Source organism: Amyelois transitella, chromosome 27 (assembly GCF_032362555.1).
Source record: "Amyelois transitella isolate CPQ chromosome 27, ilAmyTran1.1, whole genome shotgun sequence".
NCBI lineage: Eukaryota > Metazoa > Arthropoda > Insecta > Lepidoptera > Pyralidae > Amyelois > Amyelois transitella.
In genome coordinates, this window is record NC_083530.1 from 5,832,654 (window position 1) to 5,855,415 (window position 22,762).

General features: G+C 36.3%; 1 protein-coding gene across 1 annotated transcript in view; it reads right to left on the reverse strand.

The window, feature by feature from the left end:
• The window catches only part of LOC106130408 (nephrin), a 348,487-nt gene that overhangs the window by 28,623 nt on the left and 297,102 nt on the right, over window positions 1–22,762 (reverse strand). Inside the window, exons 8-10 of the mRNA XM_060951944.1 lie at window positions 10,828–10,949; window positions 9,711–9,768; window positions 544–695 (exon numbers count right to left, since the gene is read on the reverse strand). Coding sequence (XP_060807927.1) covers window positions 544–695; window positions 9,711–9,768; window positions 10,828–10,949 — 332 coding nt within the window. The remainder of the gene's footprint in view (window positions 1–543; window positions 696–9,710; window positions 9,769–10,827; window positions 10,950–22,762) is intronic.

Genomic DNA, 22,762 nt, shown 5'->3' on the forward strand with positions numbered 1-22,762 from the left:
CTGACTGATAACAACCCGCCGTCAACAAGACCTCATCCCAATCCGATCCGCTGTGAGCACATAACTCAGAGTAAGCATTATTGGAAGCAGATGTCTACTGGTAATGATTACTGGGCTTCGCACAGGTTCCTGTTTGCATGCTTAGTTCTTCGATTTATTGAATCTTCACAAGTTGGCGCCCACGACTTCGTCCGCGTGCACAAAGGTACAGCGCTACCGAGGTATCTCTGTATTCTGTGGCCGAGAAAGGTTGATTGATTTTTTTTACCGACTTATTACACAGTAATATTAATAATTTTTGCCGCTTCATATCTTTCCCATGGATGTCGTAAAAGGCGACGAAGGGATAGGCTTGAGATTCCTCTTGTAGGCAATGTGCTATCTGTCACTATTTCAATCTCAATTCCATCATTATGCTGTAGATATTAAGTCTTTTTAAGACTGTTCGCACTGTCTTCAATATACATATATAGGTATGTGATAACATATTTTACGTAGATACATGTTTGGATGTAAATAAAAATGAATCTTTCTCATACTTACAGTTTCCCTTACAGTCTTGAGCCTCGTTCCGCCTTTCCACCAGGATATGGTTGGTTTGGGCCTGGCTCCGACGGCTTGGCAGACCAGCTCGGTGCTCTGGCCAGCCACCAGGGGGCGCTTTCCACCTTGAAGCTTCACCCAGAGCGGGTGCACTGGGGGAAAAAGAATTAATTAATATCGACATACATACATACATATAATCACGCCTATATCCCTTGCGGGGTGGGGTTCCCGGCACCAATACAAAAAAGAATAGGACCACTCCATTTCTTTCCCATGGATGTCGTAAAAGGCGACTTAGGGATAGGCTTACAAACTAGGGCTTCTTTTTTTAGGCGATGGGCTAGCAACCTGTGCCAAAGCCAAAGAGTTAAACTTGGCTTTTCAGTCTTTTCAAGACTGTTGGCTCTGTCTACCCCGCAAGGGACATAGACGTGACCATTTGTATGTATGTTTACATACATACATACAAATGGTCAATGGTGTAAACATACATACATACAGATCAAACTAGAAAGTACTTTTTTTTTAAGGAGCTTAAAGAACACAACTGAAGAGTTATTCACGCGGTCGAGTGAAGTCAAGTGCAAAGCCAGTTAAATTTAATCGGATAATTCTAGAAAGTTAACTTTGTAAGAATCCAAAGGAATTTAATACCGAGAAAGTTAATGTAATGAAGCAGTTTCCAGATTAAATCTTCTAATAAAAATCTTCTTAAGAAATAAAGAGTTGAAGTTTCTTTAGTTTTCTTGACTTTTTAATTTTAACCCGCGATATGTAGAGGAGGCGTTGTACGAGTATGAATGAATGAATGAATAAAAAATAAAAGTTTATTAGCATCACACAATTATGTCTTACACTAAATTTGTAACGTTTACTCATTCAATCATTCATAAAATCACGTCTATATGCCTTGCGGGGTAGACAGAGCCAACAGTCTTAAAAAGACTGATAGGCCACGTTCAGCTATTTGGCGTCAGGTCACTCACTACGCCAAATTAGTTAAGTTGGTTACTCCTATCTTCTTCACTACCATTTACTCGTAGGTACATCATATTTCTCCGTGATTATATGTATGTATGGCCTGAAATGAGGATAAACAATCTAAAACCTACTTAAAGGGTAAGACTTCACCTACCAAATATTAAATTAAACTTTTCCAACTTTCAGACAATAGTTTGAATCCCTTTAAAACTTCCGTGAGAAAGTTTTCGAAATTGTCCTTTGGGAATAAATAATTTATGAAATTGGTTCGTTAAGAGTCGAATAACAATACTAGAGCAGTGCCAACGATTTAATTTAATGTAACACACCGACGATAAGAATGGACAACTCATAGATCACACATCTTATAATATTATAATCTATACTAATATTATAAAGCTGAAGAGTTTGTTTGTTTGTTTGAACACGCTAATTTCAGCGGTTCGAATTGAAAAATTATTTTTGTGTTGAATAGGCCATTTATCGAGGAAGGCTTTAAGGAAGGCTTAACACCACGCTGCAACTATTAGGAGCGAAGAAATAATGGAAAATGTGAAAAAAAAACGGAGAAAATTATTCATCCTTGAGGGCTTCAATGATGTCCAAAATAACTATTCCACGCGGACGAAGTCGCGGGCACTGCTAGTTAAAAATAAAAATATTTTTCATCAATACATACACACAAATAATCATATCTATATCCCTTGAGGAGTACACAGAGCCAGCAGTTTTGAACGACTGACAGGCCACGTTCAGCTGTTTAGCTTTATGATAGAATTGAGATTAAAGCCGTTTGGTACGGCTTGAATCAAGCCGGCACCAATAGAAAAAAGAAAAGAACTACTCAATTTCTTTCCCACGGATATCGTAAAAGGCGACTAAGGGATTGGTTTATAAACTTGGGATTAATATTTTAGGCGATGGGCTAGCAACCTGTCACTATTTGAATCTCAAGTCTACCAAAAAACCAAATAGCTGAACGTGGCTTTTCAGTCTTTACAAGACTGTTGGCTCTGTTTACCCCGTAAGGGATATAGACGGGATGATATGTATGTATGTTGAGATTCAAATAGTGACAGGTTGCTAGCCCATCATCGCTTAAAAGAATGTTTATAATATTTAATTTTGTTCGCCACACGTATCGACCATGTGTCCATAACAAATCGAATTTTAATGATAACGCCGAACAAAAAATAAGTTTATTCAATTTCCTTGTCGGTATACCATTAAGTTAAATTAAAAGCTGTTAATTTACATATGCATATCAAAATTCCATCCGTCAAGGATTCGACTTGTATTAAAAGGGATTTTTAAATCGACAGGATGTTCAGTCAATGTTCAATTTGACTGACGTTTAATTAATTTTAACTTGTTTAATATGGACTGATATGGATTAATTCAGGTATAAGGTAAAAATACACGTTTCGCGAACAAAATTCAAGACTTGTATTAACTTAACTCATGCCGTGTGGTTCCTAGAACCAGTAGAACAAAGAATAAGACCACTCCATCACTTCCCGTGGATGTCGCAAAACGTAACTAAGGGGTAGGCTTATAAACTTGGGATTCTTCCTTCAGGCGATGGGCTAGCAACCTGTCACTATTTGAATCTCAATTCTATCATCGAGCCAACAACTCAACGTGGCCTATCAGTCTTTTCAAGACTGTTGGCTCTGTCTACCCCGCAAGGGATATATCCGTGATTGTATGTATGTATATATTCATTGACCCCTTTTAAGGTACGGTTACCTCCAAAAAGGGCAGCTGCGTAGTAGCTGAACTAATGGAATTATTCATAGCCTTATCTATTAAAAAACAAAAAAGTAGTCGGTTTCAACATCATTGTGCGTTCTTTTGTTCCAGTTCCTTACAAAAGGGTTCAAACTCATTCAAATCACTTTTTTTCAACCCTCCACAAATACCACTTAAGACAATTAAGCGTATTTTTTTACCCTTTTTTTTGTACAAATATTTCTCCTTATAAATTTGAACTTTAAAAAGGTCGGTTTAAGAATTAATTTTAATCGAATTCTGGTTAAATCGTTCCGATCAAAAGTCCCATTGTGTTTTGAGTGTGAGAATTATATTGCGGAGTGCGAATTTCGTCATTTGAAGTAGTTTATTGATGTTAATTGGTTTGATAAGTATTGTGTTAGGGTGTTTGAGTATGCGGATTTTTTGCTTCTTCTTCCTAATGGTGCGACTTTGTTTTATACTATAATAGCTGTCCCGGCCGTGTGGTTCCCGGCACCAATAGAAAAAAGAATAGGACCACTCCATCTCTTTCCCATGGATGTCGTAAAAGCCGACTAAGGGGTAGGCTAATAAACAAGGGATTCTTCTTTTAGGCGATGGGCTAGCAACCTGTCACTATTTGAATCTCAATCCTATCTTAAAGTCAAATAGCTGAACGTGGCCTATCAGTCTTTACAAGACTGTAGGCTCTGTCTACCCCGCAAGGGATTTAGACGTGATTATATGTAGCTGTCCCGGCAAACGTTGTTTTGCCATATATATAATTTTTAAGTAAATTCTAGAATCATAATTATTTGACATTGAAATATTGACAAAATGATCATAATTAGACAGAGCCTTTATACGCTACTTATTTAAAACTAGCTGTGCCCGCGACTTCGTGCACTTATTAAAAAAGAAAACGAAAAGTTATTTAGGGCATCATTGAAGCCCTCAAGGATGAATCATTTTCCCCGTTTTTTTCACAAATTCCATTATTTCTTTACTCCTCATAGTTGCAGCGTGATGTTATATAGCCTTAAGCTTTCCTCGATAAATGGTCTATTCAACGCAAAAATAATTTTTTAATTCGTACCAGTAGTTCCTGAGATAAGCGCGTTCAAACAAACAAACTCTTCAGCTTTATAATATACATACATACATACATACATACATATGATCACGTCTTTATCCCTTACGGGGTAGACAGAGCCAACAGTCTTGAAAAGACTGATAGGCCACGTTCAGCTGTTTGGCTTAATGATAGAATTGAGATTCAAACAGTGACGGGTTGCTAGCCCATCGCCTAAAAGAAGAATCCCAAGTTTATAAGCCTATCCCTTAGTCGCCTATGCCGTGTGGTTCCCGGCAGCAATACAAAAAAGAATAGGACCACTCCATCTCGTTCCCATGGATGTCGTAAAAGGCGACTAAGGGAAAGGCTTTATAATATTAGTATAAATAATGATTTGGGATACAAATCTCTTCATGTAATTAGGGTATAGGAAGAGTATGAACAAATACAATTGTTTACAAACACGAGTGAGAGTTCCGCTTATCTTATAATCCACCGGTGGCATTCACTTTGTTTGTGTAACGTCTAAGGCATTATGTTGATTTTCAGGGGCCACAGAGTATGACACTGAATAGACATGCCCAGTTTTAAAATAATTGTGGGCCAGTTCCATACTTGGTAAGTTCTCTTCAAAATTAGAAAAAAAAAAACAAAAGCTAGTGAGTCTATAAGACAGAATTTAGGAGGGAGGTGTTTTCGATGAAGCGCTACAAAACTTTGAATACGTTTTTGAAGATACATTATAACATATGTATATAGGTAGGTATGTAATTGTCTGATGTCTACTAAATTATCTCTTGTCAAAAGTGCGTCACGTTCAGTTCATACATAAAATCGCGCCTCTTTCCCGGAGGGGTAGGCAGAGACTACATCTTTCCACTTGCCACGATCTCTGCATACTTCCTTCGCTTCATCCACATTCATATCTCTCTTCATGCAAGCTCGGCGGTATCGGTCACTCTTGACCTGACCCTTTGCCATAAAGATTGTAAAAATATATTTAACACTTACATTATAGTTCAATAAAAACTTAAAATCATTACAGATATTAACAAAATCGATCAAGACTTACATGGGCTAATTTGAATTTAAATATAATAGAACGAAATCGTGCGCGATACCGACTCGCACCTTACGATTTTCAATAGAATAGATTTATTTTCAAAATTGGACAGGTACAAGGTATCACTTATTGACGTCACATTCAATTATATTTGACTGCCGTGTCTACCCATTGCAACGTCTATCTTCCTGGAATAAATTCGGGAAATGAAATGTCAAGCTCTCCTGCTTCCCGGCTGTGCTATCCTGTTGTTTATGAAGATTAGAATGCATACTTCGTCTTAAAGGAGAGAGAGAAGGGAAGAAAGTATAAAATTATTGTAAATCTTGCAAAGGTTGTTATTCTATGCCGTGTGGTTCCCGGCATCAATAGGAAAAGAATATAACTACTTCATCTCTTTCCCATGGTTGTCGTAAAAGGCGACTAATGGATTATACACTTGGGATTCTTCTTTGGGTTTGGGTCAAGAGTACCCGACACCGCCGAGCTCGCATGAAGAGAGTTATGAATGTGGATGAAGCGAAGGAAGTGTGCAGAGATCGTGGCAAGTGGAAAGAGGTAGTCTCTGCCTACCCCTCCGGGAAAGATATATATCCTTCCACTTGCCACGACGTCTGCATACTTTTACATACATACATATAGTCACGTCTACATCTCTTACGGGGTAGACAGAGCCAATAGTCCCAAAAAGACCGAATGGTCACGTTCAGCTGCTCGACTTAATGATGGAATTGAGATCCAAATAGTGACAGGTTGCTAGCCCATCGCTTAAAAAACGGACCGCAATTTTAAAAGCATATCCCTTAGTCGCCTTTTACGACATCCATGGGAAAGAGATGGAGTGGTCCTATTCTTTTTTGTATTGGTGCCGGGAACCACACGGCACTACTTTTACTTCTACTTCTATCACCCGTTTCATGCAAGCTCGTCTTTCTACTTTAGACCTTCGACCAGTACATTCACGATTTGATCAAAGACAAAATATTTCGAAACAAATCTTCGTCTCCGCGAAAAAGGAATGAAATATTGAGTAAGTTGGTTCCCTAAGGCGTCGGTACCGGGGCGAATCGGATCATATTTCATCTCACAGCGAGAATCAAGATATTAAGGCTAGTTTTACATAGACACAACGATATAATTTTATAATTCTGACTGGAAAACAGCAGAAAAATTATACATTACGTCTTTATTCTTACAGACAAGTCCATACTCATAAGATTCAAAGCATGTTGTTGTAACTAAACAAAATAATTAAGTTTAGAGTAGCTAAAACTTCTGTCTCATTAGTTTTTGGCTTTGGAATGCCAGAACCGATGTTCAAAAAAATTAAAAAAAACCTCTATTTTTCAAAAACCAACGCAAACAGAGTCGCGGGCGTCAACCAGTAAATAATAATAAAAAAATAAATTCCACATTCAACGCAAAAAAAGTGCGAAAAATCTCTAAAATGTTTTTATTATTTCAAATTCTCTTCCTAACATATTACGTCGTTATTTTGCGTATCCTTTGAAATATCAGGGCCCTACATTGACATAGATTCAGCTAGATCCTTCTTTTTCCACTGACTTTAGACTCTCGCTTCCACACACACAAAATGTTTTCACTATGCAACTGAAAAGTCCTGAAAAATCCATAAAAATTAATCCGATTTCAAAAACACTTATAAACTGATAAAATAAATCCTAACCTACCTACATTAATAACTGGAGGTAAAGAGAATTAGTTATTTAACTGATCGATCGGAAAAGCGAAAAAACTTTCCACTCTTTGCTAAATGTAACTCTGGTAACCTACTCATTTCATTGACCAAACATGACTTTCCTTAATCAACAAAAATTTACTTCATTCATTCATATAGTCACGTCTAAATCCCTTGCGGGGTAGACAGCCAAAAGTCTTGAAGAGACTGATAGGCCACGTTCAGCTGTTTGGCTTTATGATAGAATTGAGATTCAAATAATGACAGGTTGCTAGCCCATCGCCTAAAAAAAGAATCCCAAGTTTATAAGCCCATCTCTTAGTCGCCTCTTACGACATCCAAGGGAAATGAGATGGAGTGGTCCTATTATTTTTGTACTGGTGCCGGGAGCCACACGGCGCTCCTAAATCCTTTGCTAATTATATATCTGGTAACCCACTCATTTCATTCACCAAACATGACTTTCCCTAATCAAAAAAAATAAACTTTACAAATAAAACAAAAGAAAAATTTCTTAATACAGTATCTACCTCAATCATGTCTGTGGCGTCCCAACAGTCGGTACAGTGAAACACAAAAGTGTATCAGTATATCAAGCTGTCAATTAAAAAGTTCCATTCTGATTAACATCGCGACGAACCCGTAGATTTAATCAAGATTTATGTAAGCGATTTTGCGTTTTGTTATATGTGTGTGTTTTCAAGTTATTATGTTTTACTTTTAATAATGTTTTGTGAAGTTTGTTGAGGCGAAAATGGTGTTTAAATTAGACATAGTAAATGGTCGAGTTTATGAATAACCTAATCAGAGTAATGACGAATGATTGAAACACATACATACATATAATCACGTCTGTATCCCTTGCGGGGTAGACAGAGCCAAAAGCCTACCGCTCCGTCGCCTTTCACGAAATCCATGGGAAAGAGATGGAGTTTTGCAGGCGATAAAAAATAAAGTACAACTAGAGGCCGCCCGCGACTTCGTCCGCGTGGGAACCCAGTCATAGCATATCAATCCGAAACTCCGAGAAAAAAATAATCCTTTTGTGTTATTCTTGGTCTTCAGCTACTTACCCACAATATTTCATCGTAATTGGCTCAGTACAATTTGCGTAAAAGAGTAACAAACATCCAAACATACATACATACTCACAAACATTCGCATTTATAATATTAGGAGGATAAACCACTTTTCCCCTTACGCTTACAAATCATTACGATATCATAACATACATCCAATATCGACATAATAATCCCATAAGCAATAGAGAGGGCAATAGTCATTATTATGAGTTGAAAAGGGACGCAAGATAAACACGCAAGTCACGTTTAGAACGGTAATGATACGTCAATCAGGATTTTTGGTGATGAGATAAAATGTATATGGAAGGAATATACATACATACATATGGTCACGTCTATATCCCTTGCGGGGCAGACAGAGCCAACAGTCTTGAAAGATTGAATGAGATAGAATTGATATTCAAATAGTGACAGGTTGCAAGGCCATCGCCTAAAAATAATCCTAAGTTTGTATGCCTATCCCTTAGTCGCCTTTTACGACATCCATAGGAAAGAGATGGAGTAGTCCTATTCTTTTTTTCTATTGGTGCCAGGAACCACACGGCACTGGAATGAATATGTTTTTATTAACTCGTGTCGAACGCTGCCGAACGCAAAGGCCGATCGTGCCTCTTTGTCGCTCGTTCCGCGCTCTCGCTTGCACTTCAAGCCTTACATGGAACGCCTCAGAGCGAGGTAACGCCGCATGATGGTAACGTCGTGTTTTTTCGTGCGTGCAGCCGGCTCAATCGAATAAGGTATAAGACGTTGTCACGTCAAAAATCACCTTCAGACTACCAGCATTCACCAAGTTAAGTAGCTCGCTATTCTCTAGCGGCTAATTGCTAGATCTCGTGTCTATAGCTAAACCCACGACTTGTAAAACTAGACCAAATAAAGTTTGTCTTTATTTGTTTTTTAATCATCTTAAAACGTTTTACTAACACGGACACTTCCAAAGCGTCAGTGCAGAAGAAATGGTAATAAACGCGTGTATATTAAGTAAGTAATCATGTCTGAATAAAGTTCGTGTCTTTATTCTATTGATTTTTTAATCATCTAAAAACGTTTTACTAACACGGACACTTCCAAAGCGTCAGTGCAGAAGAAACGGTAACAAACGCGCGTAGGTATATTAAGTAAGTAATCATGTCTGTGAAAGTAAATGTCGCAACATCTACTTCACAAAGTTTCCAGACGTACCTACTTAAATTCAAGAAATCCAACAAACTTTCCATCTTGTTTCTAAGAGTTTATATTTTGCGCCTGTTTATATATTTTTGACACATACATAGACTTTTTTTTTAAATAATTGATTGAAGAGTTCACACTTCAAAAATTCTTTAAATGGAATCGAAATAGGTGAAAGGGAAAGCATGTAAATGATCAATTTAAAACAAAAGTCTATCTTTTTTTTTTAATAACTGATCGAAGAGTTCACACTCAAAAATACTTTAAATGGAATCGTAATAGGTGAAAGGGAAAGCGTGTAAATGATTCTTGTATAATGCTGACAAGATGGTGTGTTTGACATCACACCGAAATACTCACGATTGATGTCAATGGAGAGGTTCTCGGAGACCGGCGTAATCGATGGATCCGTCACGGCCTGAGGAAAAACAAGATTTTGATATACTCGTATATCTCTTTATGACAGAAATCTGAATAATGCAAGAAAATTGTGCCGTTTCGAGGCGATTTTCAAATCTAAAAAAGATTCGCGTTATACATACATACATATAATCACGTCTATATCCCTTGCGGAGTAGACAAACCGATAGAAATTATTTTATCATGTCTTTATTTATAAGTAAATTACAATTAAGATAATTAACATAAATTAGAAAGTAATTATAATAAAACTAAAAATAATACTTTTACAGTATGCTTTCGATAATTCCCATCCGATATTTAATAAACTCTTGTCCATAATTAAACTTACTAATTAAACTAAAGTTAAATATAAAAAGTAATATGTTGTAGGTCGTGTTGAGATTACCTTGAAATAACACATAAAATCGGTTCGATCAATTAATAGCCAAACAATCGCAAAAACAGTTCAGCCTATATGGTTACAATACCGCCATAACGATGCTTCACTTTTTCTTAACACTCACCCCGTCCGCCTTTTTTTCTACGTCTATGGTAATCAACTATTATTTTTTTGTTTGTAATATCTTTATTGCATAGAAATTTACACAGTAACAAGAAAATAGTAAGTACATAGTTATAAAAGAAACAACGTGTGGTTCCCGGCACCAAAAAGAATACGACCACTCCCATCTCTTTCTCATGGATGTCGTAAAAGGCGACTTAGGGATAGGCTTACAAACTTGGGATTCTTTTTTAGGCGATGGGCTAGCAACCTGTCACTATTTGAATCTCAATTCTATCATTTAGCCAAATAGCTAAACGTGGCCATTCAGTCTTTTCAAGATTGTTGGCTCTGTCTACCCCGCAAGGGATATAGACGTGACGATATGTATGAATGTAAAAGAAACAAATCACTTGCAATGGCGAACTTATCCCATGAAGGGATCTCTTCCAGTCTTCAAAGTCATTATATTAAACTATTTTTATTTTATTTTATTACAATAAACGATTTTTATTTTATATTATTTTTTTATTTTTATATTATTAGTAAGTAAAATAAAACGTGATGTTGTACCTGACAGGTGACATCCGTGCCATAATCAGACCTGTGCAGTCTGAAGGAGACTGTAGCTCGGGCTTCTGAGTTGGCCAGCAGAGCGTGGGACTTCCACCACGACACCCGCGCTGTAGGTCGACCTGGAACAAGCAATAAATAAAGTTAGTAACTTCCGTGTGGTTCCCGGCATCAATACAACAAAGAATTGGACCACTCCGTCTCTTTCCCATGTATGTCGTAAAAGGCGACTAAGGGATAAGCTAACAAACTTGGGATTCTTTTTTAAGACGATGGGCTAGCAACCTGTCAATATTTGAATCTCAATTCTATCATTAAGCCAAATTGCTGAACGTGGCCGAATGGCCACGTTCAGCAATTTGCAGACTGATTAGTCTTTTCAAGACTGTTGACTCTGTCTACCTCGCAAGGGATAAAGACGTGACCATATGTATGTAGTAACTTCTGTAAAAGACAACCGCATCTAATCGATAACATTTTTTTTTGAAGTCGGTTTAATTACTAAAACCTTAGGTGAGGTGCAACAAACACATTCCTGAAAAACACATCAAAATCGGTTCAGCGAAACGCGAAAAAGACACGGACAAACATACTGACATACAGATCAAACTGAGAATCAACTTTTTTTTTAAGTAGGTGATAACAAAGGCTTTTAATGGTTAGTTCAAACTGATATAAAATTGTAACCCCTATTTCACCATTTTAGAAATGTAACTTCTATTAATCCTTTCTAAAATTTAATTGTAGTCATGTAACTTTTGTAGTAGAAATGTATTTTTTTTAATTTGGCATACGTATTTTTTGTAACAGATTTTTCGAAAAAAAAAAATTTAAATCTACGAGATTTTTTATAGCACGGCAAGCGAATATGAGAATTACCGGTACGAATATTATTACCACGAAGAAATTAACACAACCTAAAGAGAATTTCCAACAACGAAAAGTAATAATTTTAACTGTGTTACAGTATGTAGGTTGTATAAAAATAGAACCCATTTTATGTATTACTTTTTTTCAGGGTTCCGTGTCCTTGATAGCAGAAACCATAAAACTGTGGCTTACAACATTAGGACTAATGTTGTAAGCCACAGTTTTTTGATAGTTTTCTCATAATCATTTATTCCTTGAATATGGTTACAATGTAGGTCTTAGTATTTAGGTACAGTTGAACACATAATTCTACCTCTTAAGGCGTCGGAATTATCTACATTTTATTTTGTTAATTGTATCATCACTGTATTTATTAAATCTTGATCATAAAAACAAACATAAAATAACTTCTACATTCTATGTGTACAGTTTCAAAAAGACTGATAGGCCACGTTCAGCTGTTTAGCTTAATAATAGAATTGGGATTCATTCAAATAGTGACAGGTTGCTAGCCCATTGCCTAAAAGAAGAATCCCATGTTGATAATCCTAGCCTATCCATTAGTCGCCTTTTACGACAGCCATGGGAAAGAGATGGAGTGGTCCTATTCTTTTTTCTATTGGTGCCGGGAACCACACGGATCTTGAATCTTTATAATTTGGCATTTACACAATAGCAATGACAAATCTAAATTTGAATGAAAACATTGTCTGCCAACACGTCTATATCTATTACAGAGCTGACAGTCTCAAATTCTGAATTAAAGCAAAAATGAGATACTAAAATTTAAATTTAGTTAAAAAAAATTACGCCTTGTCAATTTTCAATTGGTGCAATAATAATTTTATTCTTTTAATTCATGAGATTCTTATAATAATTCATATACGGAATTCTAAATTAAAAAAAGGCTTCTACTTAATTATTTTTTTGTTATCATCATTTTTGTCTGTCTACACTTAATCCTGTTCAATCAACATTTGTAACGTCGTAGTTGTGAACATGAGGTCGTTATTAAAAGACGATTTTTTCACCATCTTTAAACCTTTCCACTATATTTTTAATTTGATTGCTCTCAAAAAATTCAGTATCAATAACAATTATATCAGTGTTATCAAAATTAATTACTCAATCATTATGATTCTTGGCAATATAGTCAAAATATGGCTGTATACCACTGCAATGAATAGTAAAAACTTTAGTAGTGTCATGTTCATGACCATATATGGCTGTGTTTATTTCCATTATGTCTTACAATATCTAGTGCTTGGCATTTTGACATTGAGTAAGAGAGAAAGTAATATTAAATTACTATTAAAACTTCAGAAATTGGAAAGAGATCTTCGAGACAAGAGACATGTATTGTTTTGTAGAAAATTTTCTTGGATTATGTGTACAAAACTCATTTTATTTTATATCCTCTATATAATTTTAAAATTTCTATTGGACAAACGGTGGTCAATACATAGATGTTTATTTATACTGACAACGTGTGTGTTAAATATACACGTAGCATACTATACAGTTGTTATAGCGTTTTTGGGATTAAAATTGAGTAAATTAATAGAAATTACGAAACGAATCAATTTGAATGATGAAGATGAAAACGCGTTTGAGAAATCAAAGAAGACTTTGAAGTTATACAATAAAATAATCGATGCTGTTAATTTGACCTACGACACTTCTAAATTAATTGTAATTGTCGTTTGATGCTTGTCGGTTGTATACCTAAGTTTCATAACTGATATTTGGAAGTATAATGTAATTTGTTTTTCACTTAGAGTATTTTTCAGATACTGATGCACATCATTTCAATGTTCATACAATTCTTGTCTTATATAGAAGTTCTTATAACTAACAAACAAGCGGTATATGTAAGTACTAATTTCTATAACACCTACAGCAGTTTTCTTTTGATCTATAATCAGGTTGTTTGGGACATATTCAAATTTCACGCCGCTTAATTTATGAAATGATTTGGTAAAGTTTTTAAGGTTACTTTTCTGATATGAATTTTTGATGCTCTGAATTCTCAATAACATTCTCTTTCCAGAACTCTTCATCGTTAAAAATATATGCTCCTCTTCTACAACTTCTATTCGCTCACTACTGGGCATGTGCCCCTCTAATAACTTCCCACCTAGCTCTATCAAATGATTTTATTACCCAAGTTATCCAGGCAGGGTTTTTTATTCTGCGGGACCAGTAGGCAATATACGCTAATATTAATATTGTGAAGTTGACGTTGTTGAAGAAAATGCTGCAGTGCAGTTTGTTACCGCTTCTTCTGCACTGACGCCTTGGAAGCGGCAGTAAACTTAGTTTTTAAGTAATTTATTTGACGTCAACCAAGTTGTTAAACCATACGACAATTATTAAGCGATATAATAGTATCCTATAATAATGAATAAAAAATTTTGAATTTTGAATTTTGCTAATCTATATGATTTCAGAAATTACAATACGCTACATGGGCGATGTGCGTATACGGTTCGGGCACATTTTTATGGCTGTTCAAAGACATTATAATGGAAACTGTATTATGCCTGTCATGCGAATATCTTTATCAGAAAGTGGCCGATGCAAGACTTGAGTTTATTCCAAGTTCAAGAGGATATTATTCAAGTAAGTAAAACGTTTGGTTTTAAAAAAGTTCACATAACATTGAAACAATAATTTTTTGAAGAAGTTAAAAAAAATGATGGCCAAATGTCTTCTTGTGTCACGCCATCTTATTTGTGGATGTGATTTCGTTAAAAAAGGAAAGATTTCACTAATGACAAAACCCAAAAACCGGGATGACCATTATGTTATCATCTGAGCTTATCATTACTATTAACAATAAAATTAAGCTACAACAATTTTATTAGTGAGCAGCATTTAGTTACCTGTCAAAAGACTGTCATTTTATAATTTTGCGATCATCAAAGTGTACAATCTTAAATACAACAGAGAATCTGAGAGGAAAATCAATTTAATTAATACTAGCTTTCCGCCCGCGGCTTCGCCCACGTGTAATTCGGTTAGGTATATATAGCGTTTTTTAATGATCTCGACAGGGCTTTTTCTTCCACAGGCTGAAATCTTGTTACAACTGGAATTAAATATAGCCTGTGTTACTCAGGGATGATGTAGCCTCGTGATAGTTAATAGAAAATAAAATTCGTGTGTTTTATTTATGCATACCGATTACGCCGAGATTTATGGACCGATTTACGTGATTCTTTTTTTGTTCGGTAGAGTATACTTTCAAGTTGGTCCCGTTGTTACCTAGTCAGGATCTGATGATGGTATTCCAGGGAAATCAAGGGCAAACCTCAAATTTACAGGCAATTACGCTTTTGACAATTTCATAGATCTGTTTAAGTATTTGCGTCTGATAGTCATCATCCTATGTGAATGAGCTGATGATGGAAGGTACAACTCCTCAACGGTTAGGAGTTGAAAGAAAATTTTTACGAAGTTATACGTACATGTGAGGCTATTAGGTTGACCTGATAATAAAAAGTAAATCTCATTAACGTTAAGAATTTAGGTGAAAATGGATGCGGACAAATTTCGTCTCTTCACTTGTTTCCTTTTAGCTGTTTGTATGGGTAGTGTTAACACAAAATAGGGATTTAAAGGCGTGATGTTATTAATGTTATGCATGTATGTACATAATTATGTATGTTATTATGTATGTTAAAGAGACGACTGAAAGTTGTCATACAAAGTCTTTTTTTTTAAGGATGGGAAATCATCAAATGACCTCTCCCGCTCTGGGTGGAACGGAAGGGAGTGTCAGACTTTTACTGACTAAAACCCACCTCGTTCCTTCAGTTGCCCTTTGCGTTCCGGGGCCACGGTATCTCGTTAGAACTTTCCCGCAGCCCCGGCTCAGTTTATCCCGTTTCCCCCCCTTGGGGGTTGACATTTCAAAAATCCCTTCTTAGTGCTCACTTATGTTACTAAAGGAACCTCTGTTCAAAATCTCAGACTCCTATACCGAGCGGTTTCGGCTGTGCGTTAATAAATCAGTCACCCAATCGCACCCCCTAAATCACGATTGGAGGATAGTTTGAAAAAACTTATAATGTCAAACATATTTACTTGCCTATGTACGTGTTCATGCCAAGTTTCAAGTTTATAAACCCAAGGAATAAGATTTTTCATAGAAACGTTTTTACCCCTTTTCCCCCCCTTGGGGGTTGAATTTCCAAAAATCCTTTCTTAGTGCTCCCCTACATATCCCAAGGTACCTACATTCCAAATTTCAGCTGTCTACGACCAGTAGTTTCGACTGTGCGTTGTCTGTCAGTCAGTCACTCAGTAACGGAAGAGTTTTATATATATAGATTATGCACATTATTTGCAGTGCCACAAAAATACTTGTTCAAAAATCTCCGACGCTCCTTGGCAGTGAATTTTCGGAAGCTGTCTATCTGCGGTGTGTTATCCGTAGACGCCGCCTTACAAATACAAGTTGTCAGTTTAGTAGCTACATACACCATTGTGTTGTTACAATTCTCTTTTAACTCTTGAAATGATTAAGTAAGTTGACATTGTCGAAGAAAATGCTGCTGTGCAGTTTGTTACCGCTTCTTCTGCACTGACGCCTTGGAAGCGGCAGTAATCTTAGTTTTAAGTAATTTATTTGACGTCAACCAATGTTGTGAAACCAATCGTTTTGACAATTATTAACCGATATGAAGTATCTTATAATAATGAATAAAAATTTTGAATTATGAATTTGAATTAAGTTTGGTGTTATCATGTGGCCAAGAAATGTTTAAATTGTACTTAATCGATACAAAAAATGGAGAAAGACTTGAAGCCCAAGAACATTCTTATAATTTTAACTACCTAGGTAAAATTAGTGACTGATGAAGAAAAATGACCAATCAACTATGTCTTGTATTCCTATTCAAAAATATTACAGTTATTCAATCTCTGATGTCGGGGTTTTTTGTTTTTTGTGTTGTAGCTCCCGAATCAAAGAAACGATTTTGTTAATTTTCAATTTTTGTTTTTTTTTTCGTTTAAAATGTGAATAAGTCGGGTGTGTTCTTAGCAGCTATCTTAAATGTATAAAAGAAGAAAAGTGAATGACTGACTGGCATATCAACATTAATTCCCGTTTGTATACATCTAAAACTTATGAATACTTTTGATTTCTCAAAATTTTCATGAATTATTTTTTTATAATCAGCTAAAAAATGTGAACAAAATGCTCTGCTCCCTTCTAATCCTCTTTCAAGATAAAATGCAAAAATTTTCTACTAATAGTTAAAGACTCAATCAGTTTTTAAATGACTCAAGCCACCTTTACCTAGACAGCTTAATTAATTGCGTTACAAACAGATCGCTAGCACATCTACCCAATCGAAAAACCCCAATGTTTCCACACTACATACATACATACACATACATATGGTCACGTCTATATCCCTTGCGGGGTAGACAGGGCCAACAGTGCTTAAAAGACTGAATGGCCACGTTCAGCTATTTAGCTTGTGGCGAAAGCTATACGCCACTAGTCACAAAAATAAAAAATAGAATCACGCGACGCTATCAGTCATAAACAGCGAAAAAATCGCGCAAGCAAAGGTTTCACGGATTGGAGCTATATATACAACCTCAGTTCCCCAGGCATAACAGCTAGCCTGGCGGAAGATCTTCCCTTTGCGGTCGAGCCGAATCATCGCTCTTGCTACAAGCTTAATGATAGATTTGAGATTCAAATAGTGACAGGTTGCTAACCCATCGTCTAAAAAAGAAACCCAAGTTTGTAAGCCTATCCCTTAGTCGCCTTTTACGACATCCATGGGAAAGAGTTGGGGGTCCTATACTTTTTTGTATTGGTGCCGGGAACCACACGGCACTACACGTTTCCACACCGGTCGTAATAATTACGGAAATTGCAAGTTCGCAGTACAAACGCATTTGGTATTAGCCAATGGTAGTACATTGAGGGACACAAAATTCGCCTAAAGCCACTATTTCACCAGAGATCTCAAAGCCAAGCCAAATCCAATCATATTATTAGATGCTTTAGGTCTATCGAAACCAGCATTCACAATGCATTAGGATCTATACATTATCCATTAAAATGGTCGAACGGTTACAAACATACTATAATTGTTTCTGACTCAGTCATGGAAGAGTTAATAATCTCGGCATGTAATCTGCAGGTATTTATATGTTTAGTATAGGTTCATAGTATAGTAAGTATGTTTATTATACACTAGCTGTGCCCGCGATTCCGTCCGCGTGGAATAGTTATTTTGGGCATCATTCAAGCCCTCAAGGATGAATAATTTTCCCCGTTTTTTTCACATTTTCCATTATTTCTTTGCTCCTTATAGTTGCAGCGTGATGTTATATAGCCTAAAGCCTTTCTCAATAAATGGTTTATTCAACGCAAAAATATTTTTTCAATTCGAACCAGTAGTTCCTGAGATTAGCGCGTTCAAACAAACAAACTCTTCAGCTTTTTAATATGAGTATAGATTATTTATTATCACCCACACAAAGGTTCTCCGCTTAACCAAATAGTAGACTGTTAGATAATGCTATTAGCATTAAGTCCGCCTATTGTACTTAACAAATTGTGATTGTTACAATAAAGAATAAATAAATACATACCTACATATAATCACGTCTATATCCCTTGCGGGGTAGACAAAGCCAACAGTCTTGAAAAGACTGATATGCCACGTTCAGCTGTTCGGCTTAACGATAAATAAATAAAATATGTATAATCACGTTTTCATCCCAGTTAGTAAACAGTATTTTGAAAAGACTATATCCATGGTCCAAGTTTAATGGTTTAATGATGAAATACAGTTTCAAATTGTGACAGGTTGCAAGCCCATCGACTAAAATAATCATCGCTTTTCCCTTATTTCACTCTCACGTTCTGCATGCGAGCATTGTAATAACTCCAGAAAACTAAGTGCAGTCCACAGAGAGTTAGGGTCTTCAAAGATCAAAAGCAGATATTTTAATTGTTGTTAGCGGGCATTTCATTAAATCGGCTGTATGTCAGACCCCTATCACACGTCAGCGACTCGGACGACCACTGGTGTTAAGCCAAAAATGTCCAATTCATGCACAGACAGAGATTTGACCCGAGTTAGGAGCGATTGCGGATATTATTCGTGCCTCGTAGTTCTCGCACCAATACAAAAAAAAAATAGGACCACTCTTTCCCGTTGATGTCGTAAAAGGCGACAAAGGGATATGTTTTATAAACTTGGGATCGTTGTTTTAGGCGTTGGGCAAGCAGCTTGTCTCTTTTCTTTATTGGTGCCGGGAACCACACAGCACTCTGAAAAAATTAATCTCAATTCTATCATTAAGCTTTCAGTCTTTCGAAGGCTATTGGCTCTATATTCCCCGCAAGAGATAAAGACGTGACTATATGTATGTATGTTAAACGGCGAGTGTGTGGCCGGCGCTGATCAAACGCGTCGCATCTCATCTCAGCCTCTTCTAACTTGGACCACCGCCCACGGCCTGACAAGGGTAGTCTGCTGGGACCCTTTTGTTTCATACAATTTTTTTATGCCCCGTTGTCCGCAGCCGATTCCGCCGTTGTTTCAGCATTTCCGGCGAATTTCCGAGGTTTTGCAACATTTTTACCGGTTTGTTAGCTAACTGTGTGTGTGAAAAAAAAACAGGCTAAGTGCGAGTCGGTAATGTACGAAGGGTTCTGGACAATAATTACGTGTGTTAATTAAATATTATTTTTTCATGTTCACGTTTTTTACCTGTTTATTGAAATCGATCAAAAAATTATATTTGTTCTAAGTGTATTTTTGCAATAACTTTATTGTTATTCAATTATTACAGAATATTAATAAAAATAAATAACAAAATAAAGAATTACTTGTATATTATTATCATCAGTACATCTTAACATACCCTTACCCTATGTAAGGGTATGTTAAGATGGTTCGGTCATATGGAGAGGATGAATGAAAGCAGGTTGACTAAGCAAATATAAAAGGAGAGTGTGGAAGGAAATGTCGGAGTGGGAAGACCTAGACGAACGTATCTTGATCAAATTAACGACGTTCTGGCAAAGGTCAGGTCAAGAGTACTCGAAACCGGCGGAATGGATGAAGACATTATTAATGTGGATGAAGCGAAAGAAGTATGCAGAGATCGTGGCAAGTGGAAAGATGTAGTGGCTGCCTCCCCTCCGGGAAAAAGGCGAGATTTTATGCATGTATGTATGTAAATACATATTTTGTGATTATTTCAGCTTTCTAGGTACCTATCTCAGTTTATGAGATACATCCTTGTGTCAGGCTGACGGACGAACAAACAGCGGAGGCTTGTAATAGGGTCCCGTTTTTACTTTTTAGGTACGTAACCCTGAAAAGTGTCAAGTGCGAGTTGGATTCGAGAAAAGACTTTTTTTTAGAGAAAAGCTTAGTATAGAAAATTGGTTGTTCTACAAAATCAAGGTTTCAGAATTGAATGTTTTAAAGCTACAAATATTAAGCTACCACCTAAAATAGGAATCCCAAGTTTATATGCCTATCCATTAGTCGCCTTTTACGACATCCGTGGAAAAAGAAGAGTAGTTCAATTCTTTTTTCTATTAAGGACCGGGAACCACACGGCAGAACGTGAATTACTAGACGAGATGTATTTTTATTTTTTTCTGTTATTTTATTTTTTAAAGCCAGTAAGTTTTATTGTAGGGCAGAGCGGGGTCAGTTGAGACGCGGGGTCTACCGCGCCACCCTTAGTACCACCAACACGGTGCGTGATAAATACGAAACAGAATTATAAGGGGAAGCGGGGAGGTGAGGGAATGGAACCACCGTTTCTTTAGTCGCTGGCCGGTGTTTGGTATGGGTGAGAAAGCGCTCTGTTGCAGATTTTGCTCCAAAAGTAAAAAAACATCGCTCCACTGGATTTTGATTTAATGTCACAAATATTATTATCTGGCAATCAAGTAAGTGTATTTTGCAATATTAATAATTACTCTTAACGATTATGATTTCAAAGTTTCCCTATTTGCAACGGTTTTTTAGCATTTTAGCTTATTACAAATTATTCGGGGAAGGGGTCACTTGAGTCATAACAGACGGGGTCAAATGAACCATGGCCAGTGCTATCAAACATCGAAACAAAAGTGACCCCTAACTTTTGTTTCGATGTTTGATAGCACTGGTTTTTTTCTTTTGCTAGCCGTGTTTTAATGACAGTAAGTTATGCTACGCTTAAACATCAAATATTTTATTTATTTCAGGATGCGAACTTATAAAATAAAAACTGATCGCGCTAATAACAGTAAAGATTTGTTAAAACGAGCTGTAGATGAAGTTATCAATGGACAGAGTATAAGAAAGTCGGCTAAAGATAACAATATCGACAGAACAACGCTTTCCAGGTATTTCAGAGAGTATTCCTGAAGAAGAGTGGGTACAATGCACAGATTGCCAAGAATGGGCTCACATTAAGTGCACTTCTAATGCTAGGGCAATTTATGTTTGCATGAACTGCGACACTGACTAAGCTAGTAAGCTTTTTATTTGATTTAGATGATTATTTTAAATTGTTATAAGGGATCTCAGAAGTTTTGTTACGTTTATGTTTTCATGTGTCAAATGTTTAATTATGTTTAACGTGTTGTATATTCATCGGCTCAAGTGACCCCTTCGGGTGGTTCAATTAGCCCCACCTGTGGGGTCTATTGAGCCATACGCCTTTTTTTATTGTAAAATATTTTTAGTACAGTAAAATACGGATTTGCCAAAGTTTTTTGTTCCTATTATATGCTTAAATAAATAAATGACTGATTTAAGTATAAATCTTTTTTTACTTATTCTTTGAATGGACCCTATCCTGATTTAAACAAAATCATGGTCAAGTGACCCCGCTCTGCCCTACTATTTCAGTTATTTTTAGTCTATGCTTTCTTTTGTTTAAAAAGAATTCACTTGTGGGTTCTTTATGATGCGGTGAGGTATTGTGAAATGGTGTTTTTATCTTATTTTATTTCAGTTGCGGTCTGTATGTAGATTCATTTTGTGGTTTCAGCATTGGAAGGGTTAACCAGCTGTTTTAAAAACAGAAATAGTTTGACACGGATTTGACACATACAAATATACCTTCACCATATTAATGCCGTGTGGTTCTCGACAATTTAGAATAGGACCACTCAAAATCTTTCACATGGATGTCGTAAAAGGCGACAAATGGAAAGGCTAATAAACTTGGGATTATTCTTTTAGGCGATGGGCTTGCAACCTGTCAATATTTGAGTCTCAATTCCATCATTAAGCCATTCAGATGAACGTAGTCCTTCAGCTTTTTCAAGATTGTAGGCTCTGTCGACCCCGTAAGTGATATAGATGTGACTTCATGTATGTATGCTATCCTTAACACTCTCAATTAGAACCGCGTTTATCCTGCTTCACTTAACTTACATACATTAGTGTTGGGACCAACACGCCTCTATGCATCGCCGGACGTCATTTAAAATATAAATAGGGTATCTTACTTCCGTAAAGGATAAAATAAGGATAAAGAGTAAAGGATAATATGAGTGGAAAGGGAGTGACCAGTGAGATGGTAAATGACAGAAGTAATTGGAAAAAACTAACATACTGTGCCGACGCCGAGTACAAAATGGAAAAAGGTAACGACAAATAAATAAATATAAATATATACGGGACAAATTACACAGATAGAGTTAGCCTCGAAGTAAGTCCGAGACTTGTGTTACGAGATACTAACTCAACGATACTATATTTTATAATAAATACTTAAAAAGATAAACATCCAAGACCCAGGCCAATCAGAAAACGTTCTTTCCTCATCATGCCCTGGCCGGGATTCGAATCCGGGACCTCCGGTGTCACAGACAAGCGTACTACCGCTGCGCCACAGAGGCCGTTAAAAGAGAATGATAGAAAAGACAGTGACCAGTGAGATGGCAAGAGTTTTTATGACATTTGGATGTATTTCATTGACTATATCATATTTATTAGACATTTGATGAATTTTACTTATTATAATTTTTTTCCCCCTTTTTTCTCATTTATTTAATTTTTAATTTTTTATT